Source organism: Nerophis ophidion, linkage group LG18 (assembly GCF_033978795.1).
Source record: "Nerophis ophidion isolate RoL-2023_Sa linkage group LG18, RoL_Noph_v1.0, whole genome shotgun sequence".
Classification (NCBI taxonomy): domain Eukaryota; kingdom Metazoa; phylum Chordata; class Actinopteri; order Syngnathiformes; family Syngnathidae; genus Nerophis; species Nerophis ophidion.
The window spans coordinates 9245101-9267078 of NC_084628.1; the positions used below are offsets into that span (position 1 = coordinate 9245101).

The window sequence follows — 21978 nt, forward strand, 5'->3', positions numbered from 1 at the left end:
AGCAGATATTGGCGAGAATAGTTGCGGCTCCCATTGTCTTCCTCATTTTGTGAAACGGGTCGAAATGGCTCTTTGAGTGGCAAAGGTTGCCAACCCCTGGATTAGCACATAAGTCAATAACATCAACAAAACTCACCTTTGTGATTTTGTTGACTTTATCGTTGGAAATGCATCTGCTTTGAGTGTCGCAGGATATCCACACATTCTTGCCATTTCTGCCATGTTAGCATCGATTAGCATGCCGTGCTAATCGATGCACACGCCACGTATGACAACTTGAATCCGTCCCTGATCGTGGCATGATGTCTCCAAGGTACGGAAAACAGTCGAAAAAACGGAAAATAACAGAGCTGATGTGAAGTGAAGTGAATTATATTTATATAGCGCTTTTTCTCAAGTAACTCAAAGCGCTTTACATAGTGAAACCCAATATCTAAGTTACATTCAAACCAGTGTGGGTGGCACTGGAAGCAGGTGGGTAAAGTGTCTTGCCCAAGGACACAACGGCAGTGACTAGGTTGGCAGAAGCGGGAATCGAACCTGCAACCCTCAAGTTGCTGGCACGGCCACTCTACCAACCGAGGTAAACCGCTAAACTGATTTGATTTGTGTGTGTAATGTGTTTGAGAAAATGGTGGATTGCTTCCCATTGTAACGTCACGGGTGAAAGGTCATCGCTCCGACAGCAAACAACTGAAAGGCATTTAAATCGCCAAATTCACCCTTTTAGAGTTCGGAAATCGCTTAAAAAAACATATGGTCTTTTTTCTGCAACATTAAGGTATATATTGACGCTTACATAGGTCTGGTGATAATGTTCCCCTTTAAAGAAATCAACATTTTCCCTCTTTGTGTGCTTTGCCACAGCTATGATGAAGCCAGGAACCAAATGGATCCCGGATATCCACGATCAATTGCTCGAGACTTTCGTGGCGTGGGCTCCAAAGTGGATGCGGTTTTCCAGAATTACGGTGAGAAATAATGTCGGTCGTAACTGTTTGGCTACCATACCTCAGCCACTGAAATGGTACCGTCTCTCTCTTAGGGTACCTTTATTTCTCAGTCGGCCCAAAACAGATGGAATACTACCTGCCCTTTAGGACAGTGACGCGGGTGCTGCTCAACTACGGCTGGCTTGATTGCTACTGAGAAGGTTGCAGGTTTAGCACTTCATAAAATGATACATTTGATGAATATTCAAATAAATTCACTTGCGCAAATGTAACTGTCTGTCTGAGATTCAATTATATCCCAAACATGAATGTATTCATACTTTGCTAGGTTTCTGTAATTTTGGTTGGTGTTTACTAGGGATGTCCGATTACATCGGACTGACGATATTATCGGCCGATTAATGCTTTAAAATGTAATATCGGAAATTATCAGTATCGGTTTAAAAAAAAAAAAAAAAAAAAAAAAAAAAAGTGGGCTTCACGGTGGGAGAGGGGTTAGTGCGTCTGCCTCACAATACGAAGGTCCTGCAGTCCTGGGTTCAAATCCAGGCTTGGGATCTTTCTGTGTGGAGGTTGCATGTTCTCCCCGTGAATGCGTGGGTTCCCTCCGGGTACTCCGGCTTCCTCCCACTTCCAAAGACATGCACCTGGGGATAGGTTGATTGGCGACACTAAATTGGCCCTAGTGTGTGAATGTTGTCTGTCTATCTGTGTTGGCCCTGCGATGAGGTGGCGACTTGTCCAGGGTGTACCCCGCCTTCCGCCCGATTGTAGCTGAGATAGGCGCCAGCGCCCCCCGCGACCCCAAAAGGGAATAAGCGGTAGAAAATGGATGGATGGATGGTTTTAAAAAGTAAAATTGATGACTTTTTTAAAACTCTGCTGTGTACACGGACGTAGGGAGAGGAACAGAGCGCCAATGAACCTTAAAAACACTTATTTTATGTGCTGGGCCAGTCACATAACATCCACGGCTTTTCACACACACACAAGTGAATGCAAGGCATAATTGATCAACAGCCATACAGGTCACACTGAGGGTGGCCGTATAAACAACTTTAACACTGTTACAAATATGCGCCACACTGTGAACCCACACCAAACAAGAATGACAAACACATTTCGGGAGAACATCCGCACCGTAACACAACATAAACACAACAGAACAAATACCCAGAAGCCCTTGCAGTACTAACTCTTCTGGGACGCTACCATATACACCCCGCTACGCTCTACCTCCCCCACACACACCTCAACCCATCCATCCATCCATTTTCGACCGCTGATTCCCTTTTTTGGGGTCGCTATCTCAGCTACAATCAGGCGGAAGGCGGTGTACACCCTGGACAAGTCGCCACCTCATCGCAGGGCCAACACAGATAGACAGACAACATTCCCACTCACATTCACACACTAGGGCCAATTTTTTAGTGTTGCCAATCAACCTATCCCCAGGTGCATGTCTTTGGAAGTGGGAGGAAGCCGGAGTACCCGGAGGGAACCCACGCATTCACGGGGAGAACATGCAAACTCCACACAGAAAGATCCCGAGCCTGGATTTGAACCCAGGACTGCAGGAACTTCGTATTGTGAGGCAGACGCACTAACCCCTCTGCCACCGTGAAGCCACACCTCAACCCAGGCCCCCCAAACCTCGCCCACCTCAACCTTCTCATGCTACCTCAGGGAGAGCATGTCCCAAGTTCCGAACTGCTGTTTTGAGGCATGTTAAAAAAAAATAATGCACTTTGTGATTTCAATAATAAATATGGCAGTGCCATGTTGGCATTTTTTTCCATAGTTTGAGTTGATTTATTTTGGAAAACCACAACAAAATTAGGCATAATAATATGTCAATTCCACGACTGTATATATCGGTATCAGTTGATATAGGAATCTGTAATCAAGAGTTGGACAATATCGGAATATCGGATAACGGCAAAAAAGCCATTATCAGACATCTTTAGTTTTAACCACACTAGGCCGGAGAAAAAAGCGAGTCATTCCTTTTTCACCAGAGTTGAAACACATCTCTTCCAGAATTGAGTGCCTCACTTTTCTAAAAAGTCCCAAAATGCAACATTCTAAATGACCAATTCTTTGCACACCACAGATGTCAGTCAACATGTTCTATTTATGCTCCTGCAAGCATCGAGTCCCTGTAATCTGTGTTATATGTCTTTTATATTGCACGATTGCGCCAAGTAAAATTCCTAGTTTGTGAACCCGTTCTCAAACAATAGCAATACAAACTGTTATGATTCTGATCTCCAGTGTTTCACTGCACATCAAGCACCACACATAATGTAACAATCACAAATGTGCATAAAAATGCACACTTTTAAAATAATTTCAAGCGTTTTATGTAAATTCCTAATTTCTCAATGTTTCTGAAGACAACACGTCATACCGGCTTATTAGTGATTCCCAAAGCCCAAAAAAAGTCTGCGGGCTATAGAGCTTTTTCATTTCGGGCTCCAGTACTCTGGAATGCCCTCCCGGTAACAGTTCGAGATGCCACCTCAGTAGAAGCATTTAAGTCTCACCTTAAAACTCATTTGTATACTCTAGCCTTTAAATAGACTCCCTTTTTAGACCAGTTGATCTGCCGTTTCTTTTCTTTTTCTCCTATGTCCCACTCTCCCTTGTGGAGGGGGTCCGGCCCGATCCGGTGGCCATGTACTGCTTGCCTGTGTATCTCTGCGCTGCTGATCCGCCTCCGCTTGGGATGGTTTCCTGCTGGCTCCGCTGTGAACGGGACTCTCGCTGCTGCGTTGGATCCGCTTTGGAATGGACTGTGTTGTATCCATTGTAGATTGAACTTTCACAGTATCATGTTAGACCCGCTCGACATCCATTGCTTTCCTCCTCTCCAAGGTTCTCATAGTCATCATTGTCACCGACGTCCCACTGGGTGTGAGTTTTCCTTGCCCTTATGTGGGCCTACCGAGGATGTCGTAGTGGTTTGTGCAGCCCTTTGAGACACTAGTTATTTAGGGCTATTTAAGTAAACATTGATTGATGATTGATTGATACTCTGAAATGTATTTAGAAGTGAACATCTGAGTCTCAGTTGGATTCATTCATGCTAAACCCATTCACACGTCCTAAATAAAAAGTATTTTTGAAAAATATAAATATGTTCCGACTACTTAAAGGCCTACTGAAACCCACAACTACCGACCACGCAGTCTGATAGTTTATATATCAATGATGAAATATTAACATTGCAACACACGCCAATACGGCCTTTTTAGTTTACTAAATTGCAATTTTAAATTTCGCAAACGTCACGGTATGATGACGAGTGCGCGTGATGTCACGCATTTTAGAGGGCATTTTGTTCCAGCACCGTTCACAGCTATAATTCGTCTCTTTTCATCACATAATTACACAGTATTGTGGACATCTGAGTTGCTGAATCTTTTGCAATGTGTTCAATGAATAATGGAGACGTCAAAGAAGAAAGCTGTTGGTGGGAAGCGGTGTATTGTGGCCGCCTTTAGCAACACAAACACAGCCGGTGTTTCATTGTTTACATTCCCGAAACAAGACGTTTAAGCTTTACTATGGAACGGAGCGGTCAAGCGAACACGGTTGGATTGGACCAAACACACAAAGTACAGTGTATTATGCAGCGATCATTTCGAAAGATTGTGTTTCGAAGAGGGACCCTTGCGAAGGGCAGAGATGGGCATCGCCACCACCCGTCGACTGGTGCTGAAGAAACGTGCGCGGCCGACCTTCAGGTTGTCCAGGTACGACGATATAATCTCACTAAAACACTAGTAACACAATAAGCAGATAAGGGATTTTCCAGAATTATCGTAGTAAATTTGTCTAATAACATCTGAATTGCTCCCACTGTACAGTCTTTTTTTTTCTAGTCCTTCACTCTCCCTTTCCTCATCCACAAATCTTTCATCCTCGCTCAAATTAATGGGGAAATCGTCGCTTTCTCGGTCCGAATCGCTCTCTCTGCTGGTGGCCATGATTGTAAACAATGTTCAGATGTGAGGAGCTCCACAACCCGTGACGTCACGCGCACATCGTCTGCTACTTCCGGTACAGGCGAGGTTTTTTTTATTAGCGACCAAAAGCTGCGAACTTTATCGTCGATGTTCTCTACTAAATCCTTTCAGTAAAAATATGGCAATATTGCGAAATGATCAAGTATGACACATAGAATGGACCTGCTATCCCCGTTTAAATAAGAAAATCTCATTTCAGTAGGCCTTTAACTTGCCAACAGTCTCAATTCATGAAATAAAAACAAACCTGCAATACCAAGTCCTACACACAGATGACAGTATTGCGCCTTAACTCTGTTATTGATCCTTATCTGTTAGAGGCAGAGTTAAAGCGAAAACTTCAGTATCTCTTTTATAAATTACTTATGCGATTTAGGTCTGGAGTTAAATTTATGCCATCAATGTGAGGTCGCAAAAGCAGATTTTGATCACACAATAATTTATTTACTCAGTGGGCTAGTGGTTAGAGTGTCCGCCCTGATATCGATAGGTTGTGAGATTAAACCTCGGCCGAGTCATTCCAAAGACTATAAAAATGGGACCCATTACCCCCCTGTTTGGCACTCAGCATCAAGGGCTGGAATTGGGGGGGTAAATTATCAAAAATGATTCCCGAGCTAACTGCAGCGGCAAAAGAAGTTGGGAAAGGTGGCAATAAATACTGATAAAGTTGAGGAATGCTCATCAAACACTTATTTGGAACATTCCACAGGTGTACAGGCTAATTGGGGACAGGTGTGTGCCATGATTGGGTATAAAAACAGCTTCCCCAAAAAATTCTCAGTCTTTCACAAGAAAGGATGGGGCGAGATACACCCCTTTGTCCACAACTGCGTGAGCAAATAGTCAAACAGTTTAATAACAACGTTTCTCAAAGTGCAATTGCAAGAAATTTAGGGATTTCAACATTTACGGCCCATCATATATTCACAAGGTTCAGAGAATCTGGAGAAATCACTCCACGTAAGCGGCATGGCCGGAAACCAACATTGAATGACCGTGACCTTCGATCCCTCAGACGGCACTGTATGAAAAACCGACATCAATCTCTAAAGGATATCAACACATGGGCTCAGGAACACTTCAGAAAATCACTTTCACTAAATGCAGTTCGTCGCTACATCTGTAAGTGCAAGTTAAAGCTCTACTATGCAAAGCAAAAGCCATTTATCAACAACATCCAGAAACGCCGCCGGCTTCTTTGGGCCCGAGATCATCTAAGATGGACTGATGCAAAGTGGAAAAGTGTTCTGTGGTCTGACGAGTCCACATTTCAAATTGTTTTTGGAAATATTCAACATCGTGTCATCCGGACCAAAGGGGAAGCGAACCATCCAGACTGTTATCGACGCAAAGTTGAAAAGCCAGCGTCTGTGATGGTATGGGGGTGCATTACTGCCAAAAGCATGGTTAACTTACACATCTGTGAATGCACCCTTAATGCTGAAAGGTGCATACAGGTTTTGGAACAACCATCTAAGTGCCATCTTTTTCATGGACGCCCCTGCTTATTTCAGCAAGACAATGCCAAGCCACATTCAGCACGTGTTACAACAGCGTAGCTTTGTAAAAAAAGAGTGTGGGTACTTTCCTGGCCCGCCTGCAGTCCAGACCTGTCTCCCAACGAAAATGTGTGGCGCATTATGAAGCGTAAAATACGACAGACTGTTGAACGACTGAAGCTCTACATAAAACAAGAATGGGAACGAATTCCACTTTCAAAGCTTCAACAATTAGTTTCCTCAGTTCCCTAACGTTAATTGAGTGTTGTTAAAAGAAAAGGTGATGTAACACAGTGGTGAACATGCCCTTTCCCAACTACTTTGGCACGTGTTGCAGCCATGAATTCTAAGTTATTATTATTCGCCAAAAAAAAAAAAAAAGTTTATGAGTTTGAACATCAAATATCTTATCTTTGTAGTGCATTTGATTGAATATGGGTTGAAAAGGATTTGCAAATCATTGTATACCGTTTATATTTACATCCAACAGAATTTCCCAACTCATATGGAAACGGGGTTTGTACTTTAACTTTAACTTTAATTTTGCAAACACATATATGCTAACGTTTTGATTTGTATGCTCGCTACCCACGACTGTTATGTTGTTGATGCACGATATGCTACTGGTATGTCCTGGTTAGATTTAAATTACAACTCACATGTAAGTCTTTCTTTATTATGCTAAGCAAAGTTTTGCCTCTGGCTTCTCGTGCGCCTCCAAGCGGCAAGTCCCGTTTTGTATTTTTGCCTTGTACTTGGAATGAAAAGACTCTTACCTGCATGCTGCTTTTGCCGCTTCCTGTCCTTCTGAAGTGTCCTGGGCATGACATTAAAGTGCATCCGACAGTGGAGGCTCCTCTATGGGGTCTTGGGGCACTAGGAGGTTAACCCCTTTACTACTGTTACCCCAGGTGACCCTTGGCAAAGGCCTAGTACCTGACTGCCCCCTAGCCAGGGATACGGTGAACACCTCAACGGCGGCGCAGGTGGAAGACGTTAGATGTAAGAACTACCACAACGGCTGCGATGGCGGAAAAAGGCACCCCCCACATCCATGTGGGCCCAGTCATGGGGAAATAACAACCCAAGACCTCAACGGTGGAACAGGCGGAAGATGATTTCTAACCCTATGGAGAGTCACAACGGCTGGGATGGCGGATGAAGGCTGCAGCAGAAAAGGGTCCCCAGTTGTTTTGGACTCCATGCCAATAGACCCTGACCCAGATCTGTCAAGGATTGTGTAGTCTGTGCCCCAGTCTCCCCACATTAAATAAAGTCACGCACAAGCATTCTCCATAAAGGGATACCCCCCTACCAGGAGGATCGTCATACTCGTTCGAGTGACCGCCAACGATGATGATGATCCTTCTACATCCTAGGAACACGACCATTCCTACAAAGTGACCCGAACTCCATATTTTTAACACAAAACTGCATGGAACAATTGTGTCAGCAAATCAGGTACCGTATTTCGTTGAATTGCCGCCGGGGCGCTAATTCATTTAAAACATTTTCCCACTCCTGCGCTTACCAAAGGCATGCGGTAAAAGTAAGCATGCGCTAATTATTTTAAAACCTCTTCTCACTCCGGCACTTACCAAAGGCATGCAGTAAAAATTTTAGTGTGATGTAAGCTTGGACCTTAAATCCTACTGAATAGCTCGTAATCTTCTTCCCTTTATGCGATTTCAAATTACAGGTATTGAAATCAGCCTCCTCCATTTTGAAAATGATGACAGGGGAAGTGTCGCTCGTGACGTCAGGAGTTTGACCAGGCGGTAATACTAAGCATGTGCTAATTATTTTGCGCAGCAAGTTTGAATGAATCAAACTGACCTTGATGGCTTGTTCGTTTTGTTTCCATAGTTTTGTGTTTATTTTCTGGGCCGTGCTCTTATTTTAGTTCCATTTCCTGTCCGTCTCACTAAGTGCTTTTTCCCCATCACCTGCCGCTGATTAGCAGCCTGGCCAAACCTGGTCGTGGTTGCCAATCAGGCTTCTATTTATGCATGCCTTGCCCTCCAGTCAGGGCTCGTGGACTGTTTGATATGGAAGTAGAATTGTCTCACATCAACTTTTATATATCAATATGATATTAATATGTATGCATACGGTATATTAATAAATATACAAATACAAATGTGATATACAAATAAATAATTTGTATAAAAAACGTGTATTTGTAATTATATTTTGGAGATTTGAAAATATATACAAATAAAATGTACAAATATAAAAATGTCCCTTACAAATAAATCAAGAATTTGTATAAATAAACATGTATTTGTAAGTGTATTTTTGCGATTTGAATATAAATATGCTTGATTTTTTTTATTTGTATTGAATTTGCATATGTGGATCGCTTTTTTGCTTTTGTGTCGATGAGACATTCCTACCACAAACCAGATGCACAAATAAATGTGGAGTTACACACTCTCCTGAACAACCAGCAGAGGGCACTGACTGGCTGCAATGTTGTTCTCATTTTGCTTCACTTTTGTTTAATGTGGAAGCTGAGTCCAGATATGAGAAGTGAGTATTATTTTCATCAATAGAACTACTCTCAAAGCTCTAGGACCAAGTGCCTATCCATCCATTTTCTACCGCTTGTCCCTAACGACCTTTTAACGGAAGTGACAAAGTTGGTAGAAGGTGGGGATCGAACCAGGAACCCTCAGATTGCTGGCACTGACACTCTCCCAAGAACAGAGCAGCTATAACATGTTGACACACCTATGGTGTACAAAGAATTGGTCATTTTTCAAATGTAATTCGGGACTTTTCAGAAGAATTGGATACTGGATTTTCTAAGAGATGTGTTTGGATTTTAAATTTTGGTGATAACTCGCTTTTTTTCTGCAGCTGAAATGGTTAAAATAGAAAACAATGCAGGGACGGCGTGGCGCGGTTAGGAAAGTGGCTGAGCCAGCAACGTGAGGGTTCCTGGTTCAATCCCCACCCTCTACCATCCTAGTCACATGCGTTGTGTCCTTGAGCAAGACTCTTCACCCTTGCTCCTGATGGGTCCTGGTTAGCGCCTTGCATGGCAGCTCCCGCTGTCAGTGTGTGTGTGAATGGGTGAATGTGGAAAAGAAAATCGGGCAGCACGGTGATACAGGGGTTAGTGCGTCTGCCTCACAATACGAAGGTCCTGACTAGTCCTGGGTTCAATCCCGGGCTCGGGATCTTTCCGTGTGGAGTTTGCATGTTCTTCCCGTGACTGCGTGGGTCCCCTCCGGGTACTCCGGCTTCCTCCCACCTCCAAAAACATTAGATAGGCAACACTAAATGGTCCCCAGTGTGTGAATGTGAGTGTGAATGTTGTCTGTCTATCTGTGTAGGCCCTGCGATGAGGTGGCGACTTGTCCAGGGTGTACTCCGCCTTCCGCCCGAATGCAGCTGAGATAAATAAATGATAAATGGGCTGTACTTGTATAGCGCTTTTCTACCTTCAAGGTACTCAAAGCGCTTTGACACTACTTCCACATTTACCCATTCACACACTGATTGAGGGAGCTGCCATGCAAGGCGCCAACCAGCACCCATCAGGAGCAAGGGTGAAGTGTCTTGCTCAGGACACAACGGACGTGACGAGGTTGGTAATAGGTGGGATTTGAACCAGGGACCCTCGGGTTGCGCACGGCCACTCTTCCACTGCGCCACGCCGAGATAGGCTCCAGCGACCCCCCCGCAACCTCAAAAGGGACAAGCAGTAGAAAATGGATGGGAAAAACAATGCAGTACCCTAACAAAATATAAAAAACATTGTATTCTCAGACTGACAGACATTTTCACAACTGTTTTATTTATTTTTTATCTATTAAATGCATCCCTTTATGAAGCACCGACCCTGCAGCCTTCTTAGTAGCAATCAAGCCAGTTGGAGTTGAGCAGCATCCGCGTCACTCTCTGGCCCGGCTTGTAGAATTCCAATAGTTTTGGGCCGACCGAGATATAAAGGTACCCTAAGAGAGAGACAATATCCTTTCAACGTAACTTTATGGCAAAGGGGTGGTAGCAAAACGGCTACGACGGAAATGATTGCTCACCGTAATTCTCGAAAACAGCATCGATTTTGGAGCCCACGCCAGGAAAGTCCTGAGCAATGGATTTTGGATATCCAGGATCTATTTGGTCTGTAGCTTCATCAATGCTGTGGCAAAGCACACAGAGAGAGAAATGCCTTTTAAACATGCCAGCACTGTCCCATCGAAACAATCAAATTGTTGAGCAACAATGATGGTTGATGTCATTAAGAGTAAATCAAATGAAGCTAGTTATGGTTTTTGCGGGGAGTGCTCAGAGAGTATGGGGTATCGGACTGTCTAATTGTGGCGGTCCGCTCCCTGTAGGATCAGTGTCAGAGCTTGGTCCGCATTGCCGGTAGTAAGTCGGACCCGTTTCCAGTGAGGGTTGGACTCCGCCAAGGCTGCCCTTTGTCACCAATTCTGTTCATAACTTTCTATGGACAGAGTTTCTAGGCACAGTCAAGGCGTTGATGGGATCTGGTTTGGTGGCTGCTGGATTAGGTCTCTGCTATTTGTAAATGATGTGGTCCTTTGATATTGATTGATTGATACTTTTATTAGTAGATTGCACAGTACAGTACATATTCCGTACAATTGACCACTAAATGGTAACACCCGAATAAGTTTTTCAACTTGTTTAAGTCGGGGTCCACGTTAATCAATTCCTGATGACTTCATCTGGCCAGGATCTTCAGCTCTCGCTGGATCGGTTCGCAGCCGAGTATGAAGGGACTGGGATGAGATACAGCACCTCCAAGTCCAAGTCTAAGGTTCTCGCCCGGACAAGGGTGGAGTGCCGTCTCCGAGTTGGGGAAGAGATCTTTCCCCAAGTGGAGGAGTTCAAGTACTTCGAAGTTTTGTTCACGAGTGGGGATCATGAGGTTGACAGGCGGATCGGTGCGGCGTCTTCAGTAATGTGGACGCTGTATCGATCCGTTGTGGTGAAGAAGGAGCTGAGCCGGAAGACAACGCTCTCAATTTACCGGTCGATTTATGGTCATGAGCTTTGGGTCATGACCGAAAGGACAAGATCACGGGTTCAAGCAGCCGAAATGAGTTTCCCCAGCAGGGTGGCGGGTCTCTCCATTAGAGATAAGGTGAGAAGCTCTGTCATCCGGGAGGAGTTCAAAGTAAAGCTGTTCCTCCTCCACATCGAGAGGAGCCAGATAAGGGGGTTCGGACATCCGGTCAGGATGCCACCCGAACGCCTCCCTTGGGAGGTGTTTAGGGCACGTACGACCGGTAGTAGGCACCGGGAAGACCCAGGACACTTTGGGAAGACTATGTCCCCAGGCTTGCCTGGAGCACCACAAAGTGGCTGGGGAGAGGGATGTCTGGGCTTCTCTGCTTAGGCTGCCGCCCCCACGACCTGACCTCGGATAAGTGGAAGAAAATGGATGGTTGGATGGAGGGATAGTCGCATCCATTTAAAATCAAAGCACGGGTAAAACAGCCTTTTGGGGATTGTCTCTACTCAACACTTACCTCCAATATTGCGCGTTGGCAAAAATCAATGTTTTCCCAGTACGTGTTATGTAGACTGCTGCGTCAATCTTACTGACAGAGGACGGCAAGCCCAGGCTGGTGAGAGGCTTCGGATAACCTGGGATTAAAGTCCTTTCAATGGCCTTAATGCCCCAGTACTGATTACCTAGGGAGAGAAACATTCAACGGATGTGCAGTATGTCACGAATTAAAGTATATTTATCACATTTTTATGACAGTGATATTAGAGATGTCCCGATCCCAATCACTGATCGGCGATCGTCCGTTGAGATCCCGAGCGCAGCCGATCTTTACCGCATTTGGGTCCCAGTGTTTACATGGTTAAAGATTGTACTAAAGTGAAAGATTCCTTCGCAAGGGATGCACGCTCAAGCAGTCAAAATTACATTTCCCGGATTCCTTGTTACACACATGCAAATGACTTGCCAGATTATCGGCTCGGATTAGAGAGCAAACTGCAACGAACGTGTCACCTGTAAGATTTCAACCCTCACCACCATGGCGAAAAATAAACTAAGTGTCTTCTTCTATGTAACATTATCACTGGAGGACAAGCAGAAATGGAATGACCAAGCATGCTACACACATACACACATTGAGCAGGACAAAAAAAAGAAGCTAACCACTAAATCTTAAACGTAAATTAGGGGGTGGTCGATCAAGATGTCGATACTATCAATACCTAGTACAGTATAAGTAGAAAAACAATACCAAAGTGATTAGATTGGTATTTTATAAAAATAAAATGTCTGTTTTTGATCAGTGTCAGAATGATTGTTTCTAGATTATCACACAAAAAAAACTTTCTATTACATTGTGTTCCTGACAAGAAGACAAAAGGCTGTCTTTGTAACAAACCAAGAAGAAGACTCGTAAAACTCCAGAGGGAGTTCAAAGCGGACAGATGGCAGGATCTGCCCAACTTCCACAGGAACTCTTTTTGAAGTATTTTACGAACTCTTTTTGAACTATTTTATGTAACTCTCTTTTAACTATTCTATGGGACTCTCTTTGAACTATTTTATGGAACTATTTTTGAACTATTTTATGTGACTCTCTTTGAACTATTTAATGGGACTCTTTTTGAACTATTTGACAAAGTCTCTTCGAAGTGTTCGGTAACCGAAGGCAACGCTGTTTACGACCCACTTCCCTCAGGAAGCAGCTGTGGGAAGGAGGGGGTGAAAGTCAAATAAAGAAGGAGTACAATCTTGGGGCAGAGCATGGTGCAGACTGTACAGAGAGTACAGTGGCCATGTCTCGCCTCAGATCTGAGTCCAAATTTAATTATTTGCCTTTTGTCTTGTATAATAGATATCATCAGTGTTTGAATCTGACAATCAGTATTGTTGTCGTTTACTAAAGGACCACTGTATGAAAACGTTTACCTTCTACAGCAGGGGTCGGGAACCTTTTTGGCTGAGAGAGGCATTTAAGCCAGATATTTTAAAATGTATTTCCGTGAGAGCCATATAATATTTTTAAACACAGAATACAACTAAATGTCTGCATTTTTAAGTAAAACCAACATTTATAGAGTATAATATGTCACAAACCCGCATGGCAGCTGTAGTAGCGGCCCCAAGATGCAGGAACCAGGAGAGCGGGGAGCAGGTAAGATGCTTTTAGTATCATCAACGGAGGAGAATGAAGCAGTCTTGCATGTACAGTTCTAAACAATAGTTAATCTTCGAGCCCTGAGGAGCGCGCAAGACAAGCATAAATAGAAAAATGCTGATTGGCAGCAGGTGTGGACAAGCTGCCAATCAACAGCAGGTGAGCGGAAAAAACACAGCACTCAGCGGGGCAAGCAGGAAATGGAAAGTAAATACAAAACAAAGAAGCACAAACAGAAATGAAGTTACAGATCTTCACATAATAAGTCTCTTGTTCTTTTTAATAACATTTTTGTTCTGAAGCTCACCGATGATACATAAAATGCTTCTTGCCATTAATGCGACTTCTTGAACAGGTGCGGTAGAAAACATATGGATGGATTAAAATGTATGAGAATGTTTTGTATTTTGAACGTTATTTTTAACACTGTGATTACCAGCGGAATTATTCATTATTATATCATATATCATATTATTATATCATGTTAAGTAATGTCAGCTAAGATTTATCTGAGAGCCATATGCAGTCATCAAAAGAGCCACATTTGGCTCGAGAGCCATAGGTTCCCAACCCCTGTTCTATAGTATTGTCCTCTGAGACGATGTACTATCATAAAAATGGTCGCTAAAATGTGAGATATTGTATGTAAACGTTAACCAAAGCTCCAGGAGTGTTACCTTCAAAGAGATGAACCACATTCTCGTTTGGTGCCTCATACGCAGCATCGACTAGGTCGATCCCTGGCCATTTTGTGCTCACTTTACCAAAATGTATCCCTGATACGGCATTCCACCTCCAGTAGTATCTGGGGAGATGTGAAGTTATTCAAAATAAGAAAAAAAAAACTGCTGATGGTGGTCGTATGAACAAAATGTGGAAAAAGTACCCATTTTTGAAAAAGAACAAGTCTCCCCTGATGGACGTGGAAGCATCGAAGGCCAGATCCTTGCTGCACTGCTGGTCACGAGGGTTTCGAAGAACGTTTGCTGGGTCTTCTGTTGGTTCCTCTGGTTCGGGGTCAGCAGGCGAGTCTGGTTCCGGGGCTGTTGTTGGATCTGCTGTACGGCTCCCTGGTGGATTGCGAGAGGGGTAAGTACATGTAAAGTTAGAATTTGTATAGTGTTGCGGTCCTTTAGGCCACTGTCCTACATACTGGTCATGAGACATGCTTGCCGGGTCCTATGGAAATTCCTTCATGATTATAAAATTTATATTTTATCTTAAAATTTTACACTTTAAGTCATGTGATTACAAAACATCACATTCATCATTTATAAACAAATCTTGCTGCCAAATTTCAGTTAAAAAAACACTTCAGTATTGTATTTAAAACTGCCAGCAAATAAACTACATTATTTAAAAAAACTTTAAAAAAATATATATTTTAATATTAGCATGCTAGGGTTAGCATGCAAACTTTTTGAGCTACACCTCAGAGTAATATTACTTGCTACATGAGAAATGCTAATTGTTAGCACACTAAAATTAGCATGTTTCTTTCGCAGCCGTACACCTCAGAGGCATAAAACTTGGTGTTTTACACATGCTAATTTTTTAGCACATTTTGCAGCCATACATCATAGAATCATATAATGTGGTACTTCACACATGCTAACTGTAAAACATGAAAATTATAGCTTTTTTAGCTACCTTAACCTTAGAGTTGTACACACGCATGCAAGTATGCACGCACACACACACACACACACGGATATATATATGAATATACAATATTAATACATACAGAATAAACATACTGTATATACAATACATATACTGTATACATGTGTACATACATTTGTGCAAATATATACTGTATATATATATATATGTATATATATATATATATATATATATATATACATACATATATATATATATATATATATATGTATAGAGCATATATATATGTGTGTGTGTGTATGGATATTATGTATATATACATATAAATATATATATATATTATAAATAAATAAATAAATATATATATATATATATATATATATATATATATACATAAATATATACACACAGCACATATATATGTGTGTGTGTATTTATAATCTAAAAAAAGTAACCTAAAGTAAACATAAAGTGCATCTTATTGGATGCTGATTATTATTAATTAAAGAAACCAAACTGTTCAAAGCTACCTTGCCTTGTGTAAAAAAAAAAGTAATTTCCCCCAAAACTTAATAACTGGTTGGGCCACCCACTGCGGGAACAACTGAAATCAAGCGTTTTCTATAAATGCCAATGAGTAGTTCACTTCTCTGTAGAGGTATTTTAGCCTACTATTCCTGGAAGAATTGTTAATTCAACAACACTGGAGGGTTTTCGAGCCTGAATGGAAATTAAAGTCCATGCCACAGCATTTCAATCGCATTCAAGTCCGTTCCTTGGCGAGGCCATTCCAAAAACCTTTTATTTATTTATTTTTTCAAGCCCTTTTAGAAGATGACTTGCTGGGATATTTATACGAGCTTATGTATGTGTATATATCGATGTATATATGTTTGTATATATGTATTTGTATGTATATATCGATGTACATATGTGTGTATATATGTATGTATATATGTAAGTATATATGTATTTGTATGTATATATGTATTTGTATGAATATATGTATATACACATATATATAAATATAAATGATAACTGGGTTGTAGTTGTATAGCGCTTTTCTACCTTCAAGGTACTCAAAGCGCTTTGACACTACTTCCACATTTACCCATTCACACACACATTCACACACTGATGGAGGGAGCTGCCATGCAAGGCGCCAACCAGCACCCATCAGGAGCAAGGGTGAAGTGTCATGCTCAGGACACAACGGACGTGACGATGTTGGTACTAGGTGGGAATTGAACCAGGGACCCTCGGGTTGCGCACGGCCACTCTTCCACTGCGCCACGCCGTCCCATATATATATATATATATATATATATATGGGACACACATATATATATATATATATGTGTGTGTAGGTGTATGTATATATATATGTGCACTGTATGTATGTGTATATATGTATATTTATGTACATATATATATGTATATATATATATACATATATATATATTCAGTACACTGCATTAAATAAATAAATATAAATATATATATATATATATATATATATATATATATATATATATATATATATATATATATATATATATATATATATATATATATATTCAGTACACTGCATTAAATAAAAACAATTTCATTGAATAAAAAGAGAACAATAACAGATTTTCACCAGAGCATCTACTGGATGGGGTGGGGCACTTGCTTCTAGCCCAATCGTTAATCAGTCAAATTTAACTGATTTTGAGACATTGAAACTCACCATAGAGGGCTTGAATTTCTCGTACGTCATCGTCTGGCAGCTTGTAGCCGTCTGTGTTGACAAACTGATAAGTAGGGAACATCAGTGCACTTCTATTCCTGGAATGGTCCAGACCCAAAGAGTGGCCCAACTCGTGGGCCGCCATAAGTAGCAGATTAACACCTAAATCAGGAAAAACTAGTTAGTGATTTTCCACCACATTAGTGGGCTGTAAGAAATTATTTAGAAATTTCTCCAATTGCTAATTTTTCTCATATCCCCTGGCTCAATAAAGCTGGAAAACAACAAACAAACCTAAATAATTATTTTAAATATTCTTACTCATCCTAGATCAGTGGTTCTTTACCTTGTTGGAGGTACCGAACCCCACCAGCTTCAAATGCGCATTCACCGAAACCTTCTTTAGTGAAAAAAAAAAAATATATATATATATATATTTTCTAATTCACACAAAGTTATATGTTTCTTTTACTGGAGGACAAAATGAACCGTGCATGAGCATCTTCTTGTTCAAAGAACAAAACCAACACACTGCATGAACTCACAACAAATGACACACCTGCAAATCAGATGGAAATTAGAGGGAAAATTGTTTGGGGGTATATCCATAATACGCCGATAGGGAGATGTTTTTATTTTCACGATGAGTTGGGTGTGTCTTGACCTCCGTGGCAGAGGCTCCGCCGAACCCCTGAGGCCGACTCACCGAACCCAGGTTAAGAACCACTGTCCTAGATTACAAAAAATGGCAAATTTCTTAAAACTGCAGTGAAATACTTAATACTTATTCTAACTTTGAATGGGTTACTTTATAAAAAGATTGTACCCGAGGAAAGTACACACTAATTATAATTTTGTTTACATTTTGTACCTGTTAAAGGCCAGTATGCTTAAATAACTTAAATTAATTTTGCTGCATTCTTTGAATGAAAAAAACACCAGTATCTGTTTGGACAAATGTAACAATTAAAAATTAAAAGCCAATACAGGAGTGTGTATGTTGATAACAGTTTTTATGCGCTTGGATTTTTGGCACTGAAGTGACGCCATATGTGTGAATTAAACTCTTACTATACCATACCCACTTATAGGATTGTGTTCGTGAATTGTAATAAAAGTTGCATTTTTAATGTTTTTTTCTGAAGCTTTGCCACTTTAAGTTAATTTAAGGAACATTTTTCTAAAACTGCGGTGTCAAAGTCAAATACAGAGTGGGCCAAAATTTTAAACTGAACAAAGCCGCGGGCCAAGGGTTGAACAAAATGAATCTTTTAATAGGGACCCAAACAAGTTTTGCATTGAATATTGAACAAGCAAGGCTTATATAACTTCATAGTGACATGCAAAATCGAGTTTCAAATAATAATAATAATAATATTTTAAAAATATCAATGGCATATCAAATAAAATTTAATTAAAAATTGAGTGCCTCTTTTCTATTTGTAGCCTTCTGAGGTAAATATAAAAATAAACTTTGTCCACAGGCTAATAATAAATTTGAAAATAAAATAACAATAATGAATGAATCAAACATTCAAGCCTTGAAGTAACAAGAGAAAGTGCATGAATAAATTGTTAATTATTGCTCAGTTTGCTACACTTATTTGCTTGAACAATGAATATGGAACAAGCAATAATTATATAACTTAATAGTGCAAAATCAACATTCAAAAAACAAACGAAAAAAAAAATAAATGGTCAAATAAATACAATTTAAATAAAACATTTAATGCCTATGTTCTATTTGCAGCCTTCTGAGGTAAATATCAACATTACATTTTTCCACAGGCTAATAAATCTTAAAATGATAATGAGATGGGTGGGGTTGGTGGTGGGGGCGGGTTTTTGTGGTAGTCCGTGCTGCAAGGGGTTCTGGGTATTTGTTCTGTTTATGTTGTGTTACGGTGTGGATGTTCTCCCGAAATGTGTTAGTCATTCTTGTATGGTGTGGGTTCAGTGTGGCGCATATTTGTAACAGTGTTAAAGTTGTTTATACAGCCACCCTCAGTCTGACCTGTATGGCTGTTGAGCAAGTATGGATGGCATTCACTTAAGTGTGTGTACAAGTTGCATATATCATGTGACTTGGCCGGGACGCTGTTTGTATGGAGTAAAAGCGGACGTGACAACATATTGTAGACAACGCTAAAGGCAGTGCCTTTATAGTACCGGCGGGCCAGGTCTAATGTTAATTTGATATTGCCTCAAGGGCCAAATAGAATTGTACGGCGAGCCAAATTTGGCCCGATGGCCAGAGTTTGACACCCATGTTCTACAATGTTTAAAATATGAATATTCTCTGTAAACTTAAAGGGGAACATTATCACAATTTCAGAAGGGTTAAAACCAATAAAAATCTGTTCCCAGTGGCTTATTTTATTTTTCAAAGTTTTTTCAAAATGTTACTTATCATTGAATAGCCCAAAAAAAGGCTTTAAAGTGCCTGATTTTCGCTATCTGTAAATCCACCCGTCCATTTTCCTGCGACGTTACATAGTGATGCCAATACAAACAAACATGGCGGCTAGAACAGCAAGATATAGCGACATTAGCTCGGATTCAGAGTCGGATTTCAGCGCCTTAAGCGATTCAACAGATTACGCATGTATTGAAACGGATGGTTGGAGCGTGGAGGCAGATAGCGAAAATGAAATTGAAGAAGAAACTGAAGCTATTGAGCGAATAGCTATTGAAGCTACTCGGCGATTGCCTTCTAACCAACGATTGCATCTTTTGACCACTGGAGCAACTTAAATCCGTCGATTGGTAAGTGTTTGTTTGGCATTAAATGTAGGGTGGAGGGAAAGGCTGGATGCAAATATAGCTACGAATGTACATACAGCTAGCCTAAATAGCATGTTAGCATCGATTAGCTGGCAGTCATGCCGTGACCAAATATGTCTGATTAGCACATAAGTCATAAACATCAACAAAACTCACCTTTGTGATTTTGTTGACTTTATCGTTGGAAATGCATCTGCTTTGAGTGTCGCAGGATATCCACACATCTCTGTCGTAGCATCGCTATCGTCGGTAAAATGTGCAGAACAAACTAGGGACTTCCGCATCTTTTGACACTGGTGCAACTTGAATCAGTCGATTGGTATGTGTTTTTTTGGCATGAAATGTGGGTGGAGGGAAAGGCTGGATGCAAATATAGCTACAAATGAGGCATAACGATGCAATATGTACATACATCTAGCCTACATAGCATGTTAGCATTGATTAGCATGCCATGCTAATCGATGCACACTCCTTGTAAGTCAACTTGAATCCGTCCCTGATCGTGTTGTTACACCCTCCGACAACACACCGACGAGGCATGTCTCCAAGGTACGGAAAACAGTCGAAAAAACTGAAAATAAGAGCTGATTTGACGTGTGTGTGTAATGTGTTTGAGAAAATGGCGGATTGCTTCCCATCGCTCCGACAGCAAACAATTGAAGGGCGTTTAAATCGCCAAATTCACCCTTTTAGAGTTCGGAAATCGGTTAAAAAAAACATAGGATCTTTTTTCTGCGACATCAAGGTATATATTGACGCTTACATAGGTCTGGTGATAATGTTCCCTTTTAATAGTTGAAAGGTTTTCATGAACCCTTTACAGTGACTCAGCACCGTAGAGTCTGTAGTTACCTGTTTGGTCTAGAGTCCAATACTCATCATCGTCAAAGTGGGTGTCCCCTCCCAGCTTCCGTCCCGGAGAGTTGGCGTGAGCTACGACTTTCCCGGTTCCGTCAAAAGGATATGGGTCCCCGTGTTCTGCAGTGGGACGGATAGGATGAGAACCGAGGTACAGTTTGGAGAGCATTTATTACCATCCAGACTCACGTCCCCCCTTGAAGAGAATCATGATGTCTGCAGTGTCGCTGGAGATCTGCTTGAAGTCCAGCGGGATGACGTCGCTGTAGAGCTTGAAGGCTTGGGCGATGGTCTCGTCCACTTGTCTCTGGCTTAGATCTGTAGTGTACTGAGTGATCCTGTTTAGGAAATCCCACCGACATCATTCTCATTAAAACACAATAAGGAAACAAACAAGATACCTGTAGGTGATAAGCCTCTTCTTCCACTTGGGTTCCCCAGCAAAGTGTCCGTAGCGGCCGATGTCCGACACGCCACATCTAGACGCCTTCATAACCCCCAACGTTTCGTGATTCAAGACCCCCGTTACCTGGTAATCCATGGCATTTCGGAGCAAGGTTTAAAAAACGTGTTAAAAACACAGAATGTTTCTCATATCCACGCTGGTTACCTCCAATCCGAAGAAAGACTGCATGGCTTCCAGATCTTCGCTAAAGTTGCCCCTGAAGAGGCCTGAGGTGTTCCCGATCCCCACATTGCCATAAAACCGTGACAGATACCCCTAATACACAAATACATTTACTGAAGGGATGTTTTGCAGATATTTCAAGCTACTGTCAAGACTTTATTACCTCTGCAAGTCCTTGCTGGTACGGCGTTGGAGTTGGGGCGACGGCGGGTGCAGCTTGAATCGTCGCCAGAACACCGGCGAGCAGCAGCGTCCACAAAGCAGAGAGCTGCATGTTGTTGGACGGTCTGAAACTAAGCGAAAAAAAGACCCCAAGAGCACACACTCCGTCCTCTGCAATGTTCCTGTTGAAGTTGTAGGGGGAGTGTCTCTATTTGTACCAGGGGAAGGATTGTTGGCAAGTTTGCCCCATTTTGTTTGATGTGATGATTCATGACATGTGCATGGGTCTCAGACTGTTCTTTTGCACATTTGCACAATTAGGACTTTTCCCTTTAAGTTCATAGAACCTTTAGTTCTGGAACTAAAGGTGTGGTTGGTGTTTCCACCGCAGTTACAGTTCAGAGTATTTTAGACAAATCGAGCTGACACGCAGAGGAGCGGTTTGATATTTTTACACAGATACTGCATGCAAATAAACAGACAATATTGGGTCAAATTAATTTTACTAGTGAATTATATTTATATAGCTTCGGTCATGAAATGATGATAATGGT

At 41.5% G+C, this 21978-nt stretch overlaps 2 protein-coding genes across 2 annotated transcripts in view; one reads left to right on the forward strand and one right to left on the reverse strand.

The window, feature by feature from the left end:
- The window catches only part of LOC133537415 (uncharacterized), an 89955-nt gene that overhangs the window by 38517 nt on the left and 29460 nt on the right, over positions 1–21978 (forward strand). Inside the window, exons 20-22 of the mRNA XM_061878422.1 lie at positions 868–971; positions 1046–1113; positions 14567–14726. Coding sequence (XP_061734406.1) covers positions 868–971; positions 1046–1113; positions 14567–14726 — 332 coding nt within the window. The remainder of the gene's footprint in view (positions 1–867; positions 972–1045; positions 1114–14566; positions 14727–21978) is intronic.
- LOC133537577 (collagenase 3-like) lies at positions 10271–21621 on the reverse strand. Its single transcript, XM_061878715.1, has 11 exons — positions 21426–21621; positions 21245–21355; positions 21036–21163; positions 20824–20972; positions 20629–20754; positions 16993–17154; positions 14524–14707; positions 14315–14442; positions 12000–12165; positions 10536–10639; positions 10271–10451 (listed from the first exon to the last, which is right to left on the reverse strand). The coding sequence occupies exons 1-11, from the start codon at positions 21534–21536 to the stop codon at positions 10348–10350; spliced, it is 1473 nt and encodes a 490-aa protein (XP_061734699.1). The 5' UTR covers positions 21537–21621; the 3' UTR covers positions 10271–10347.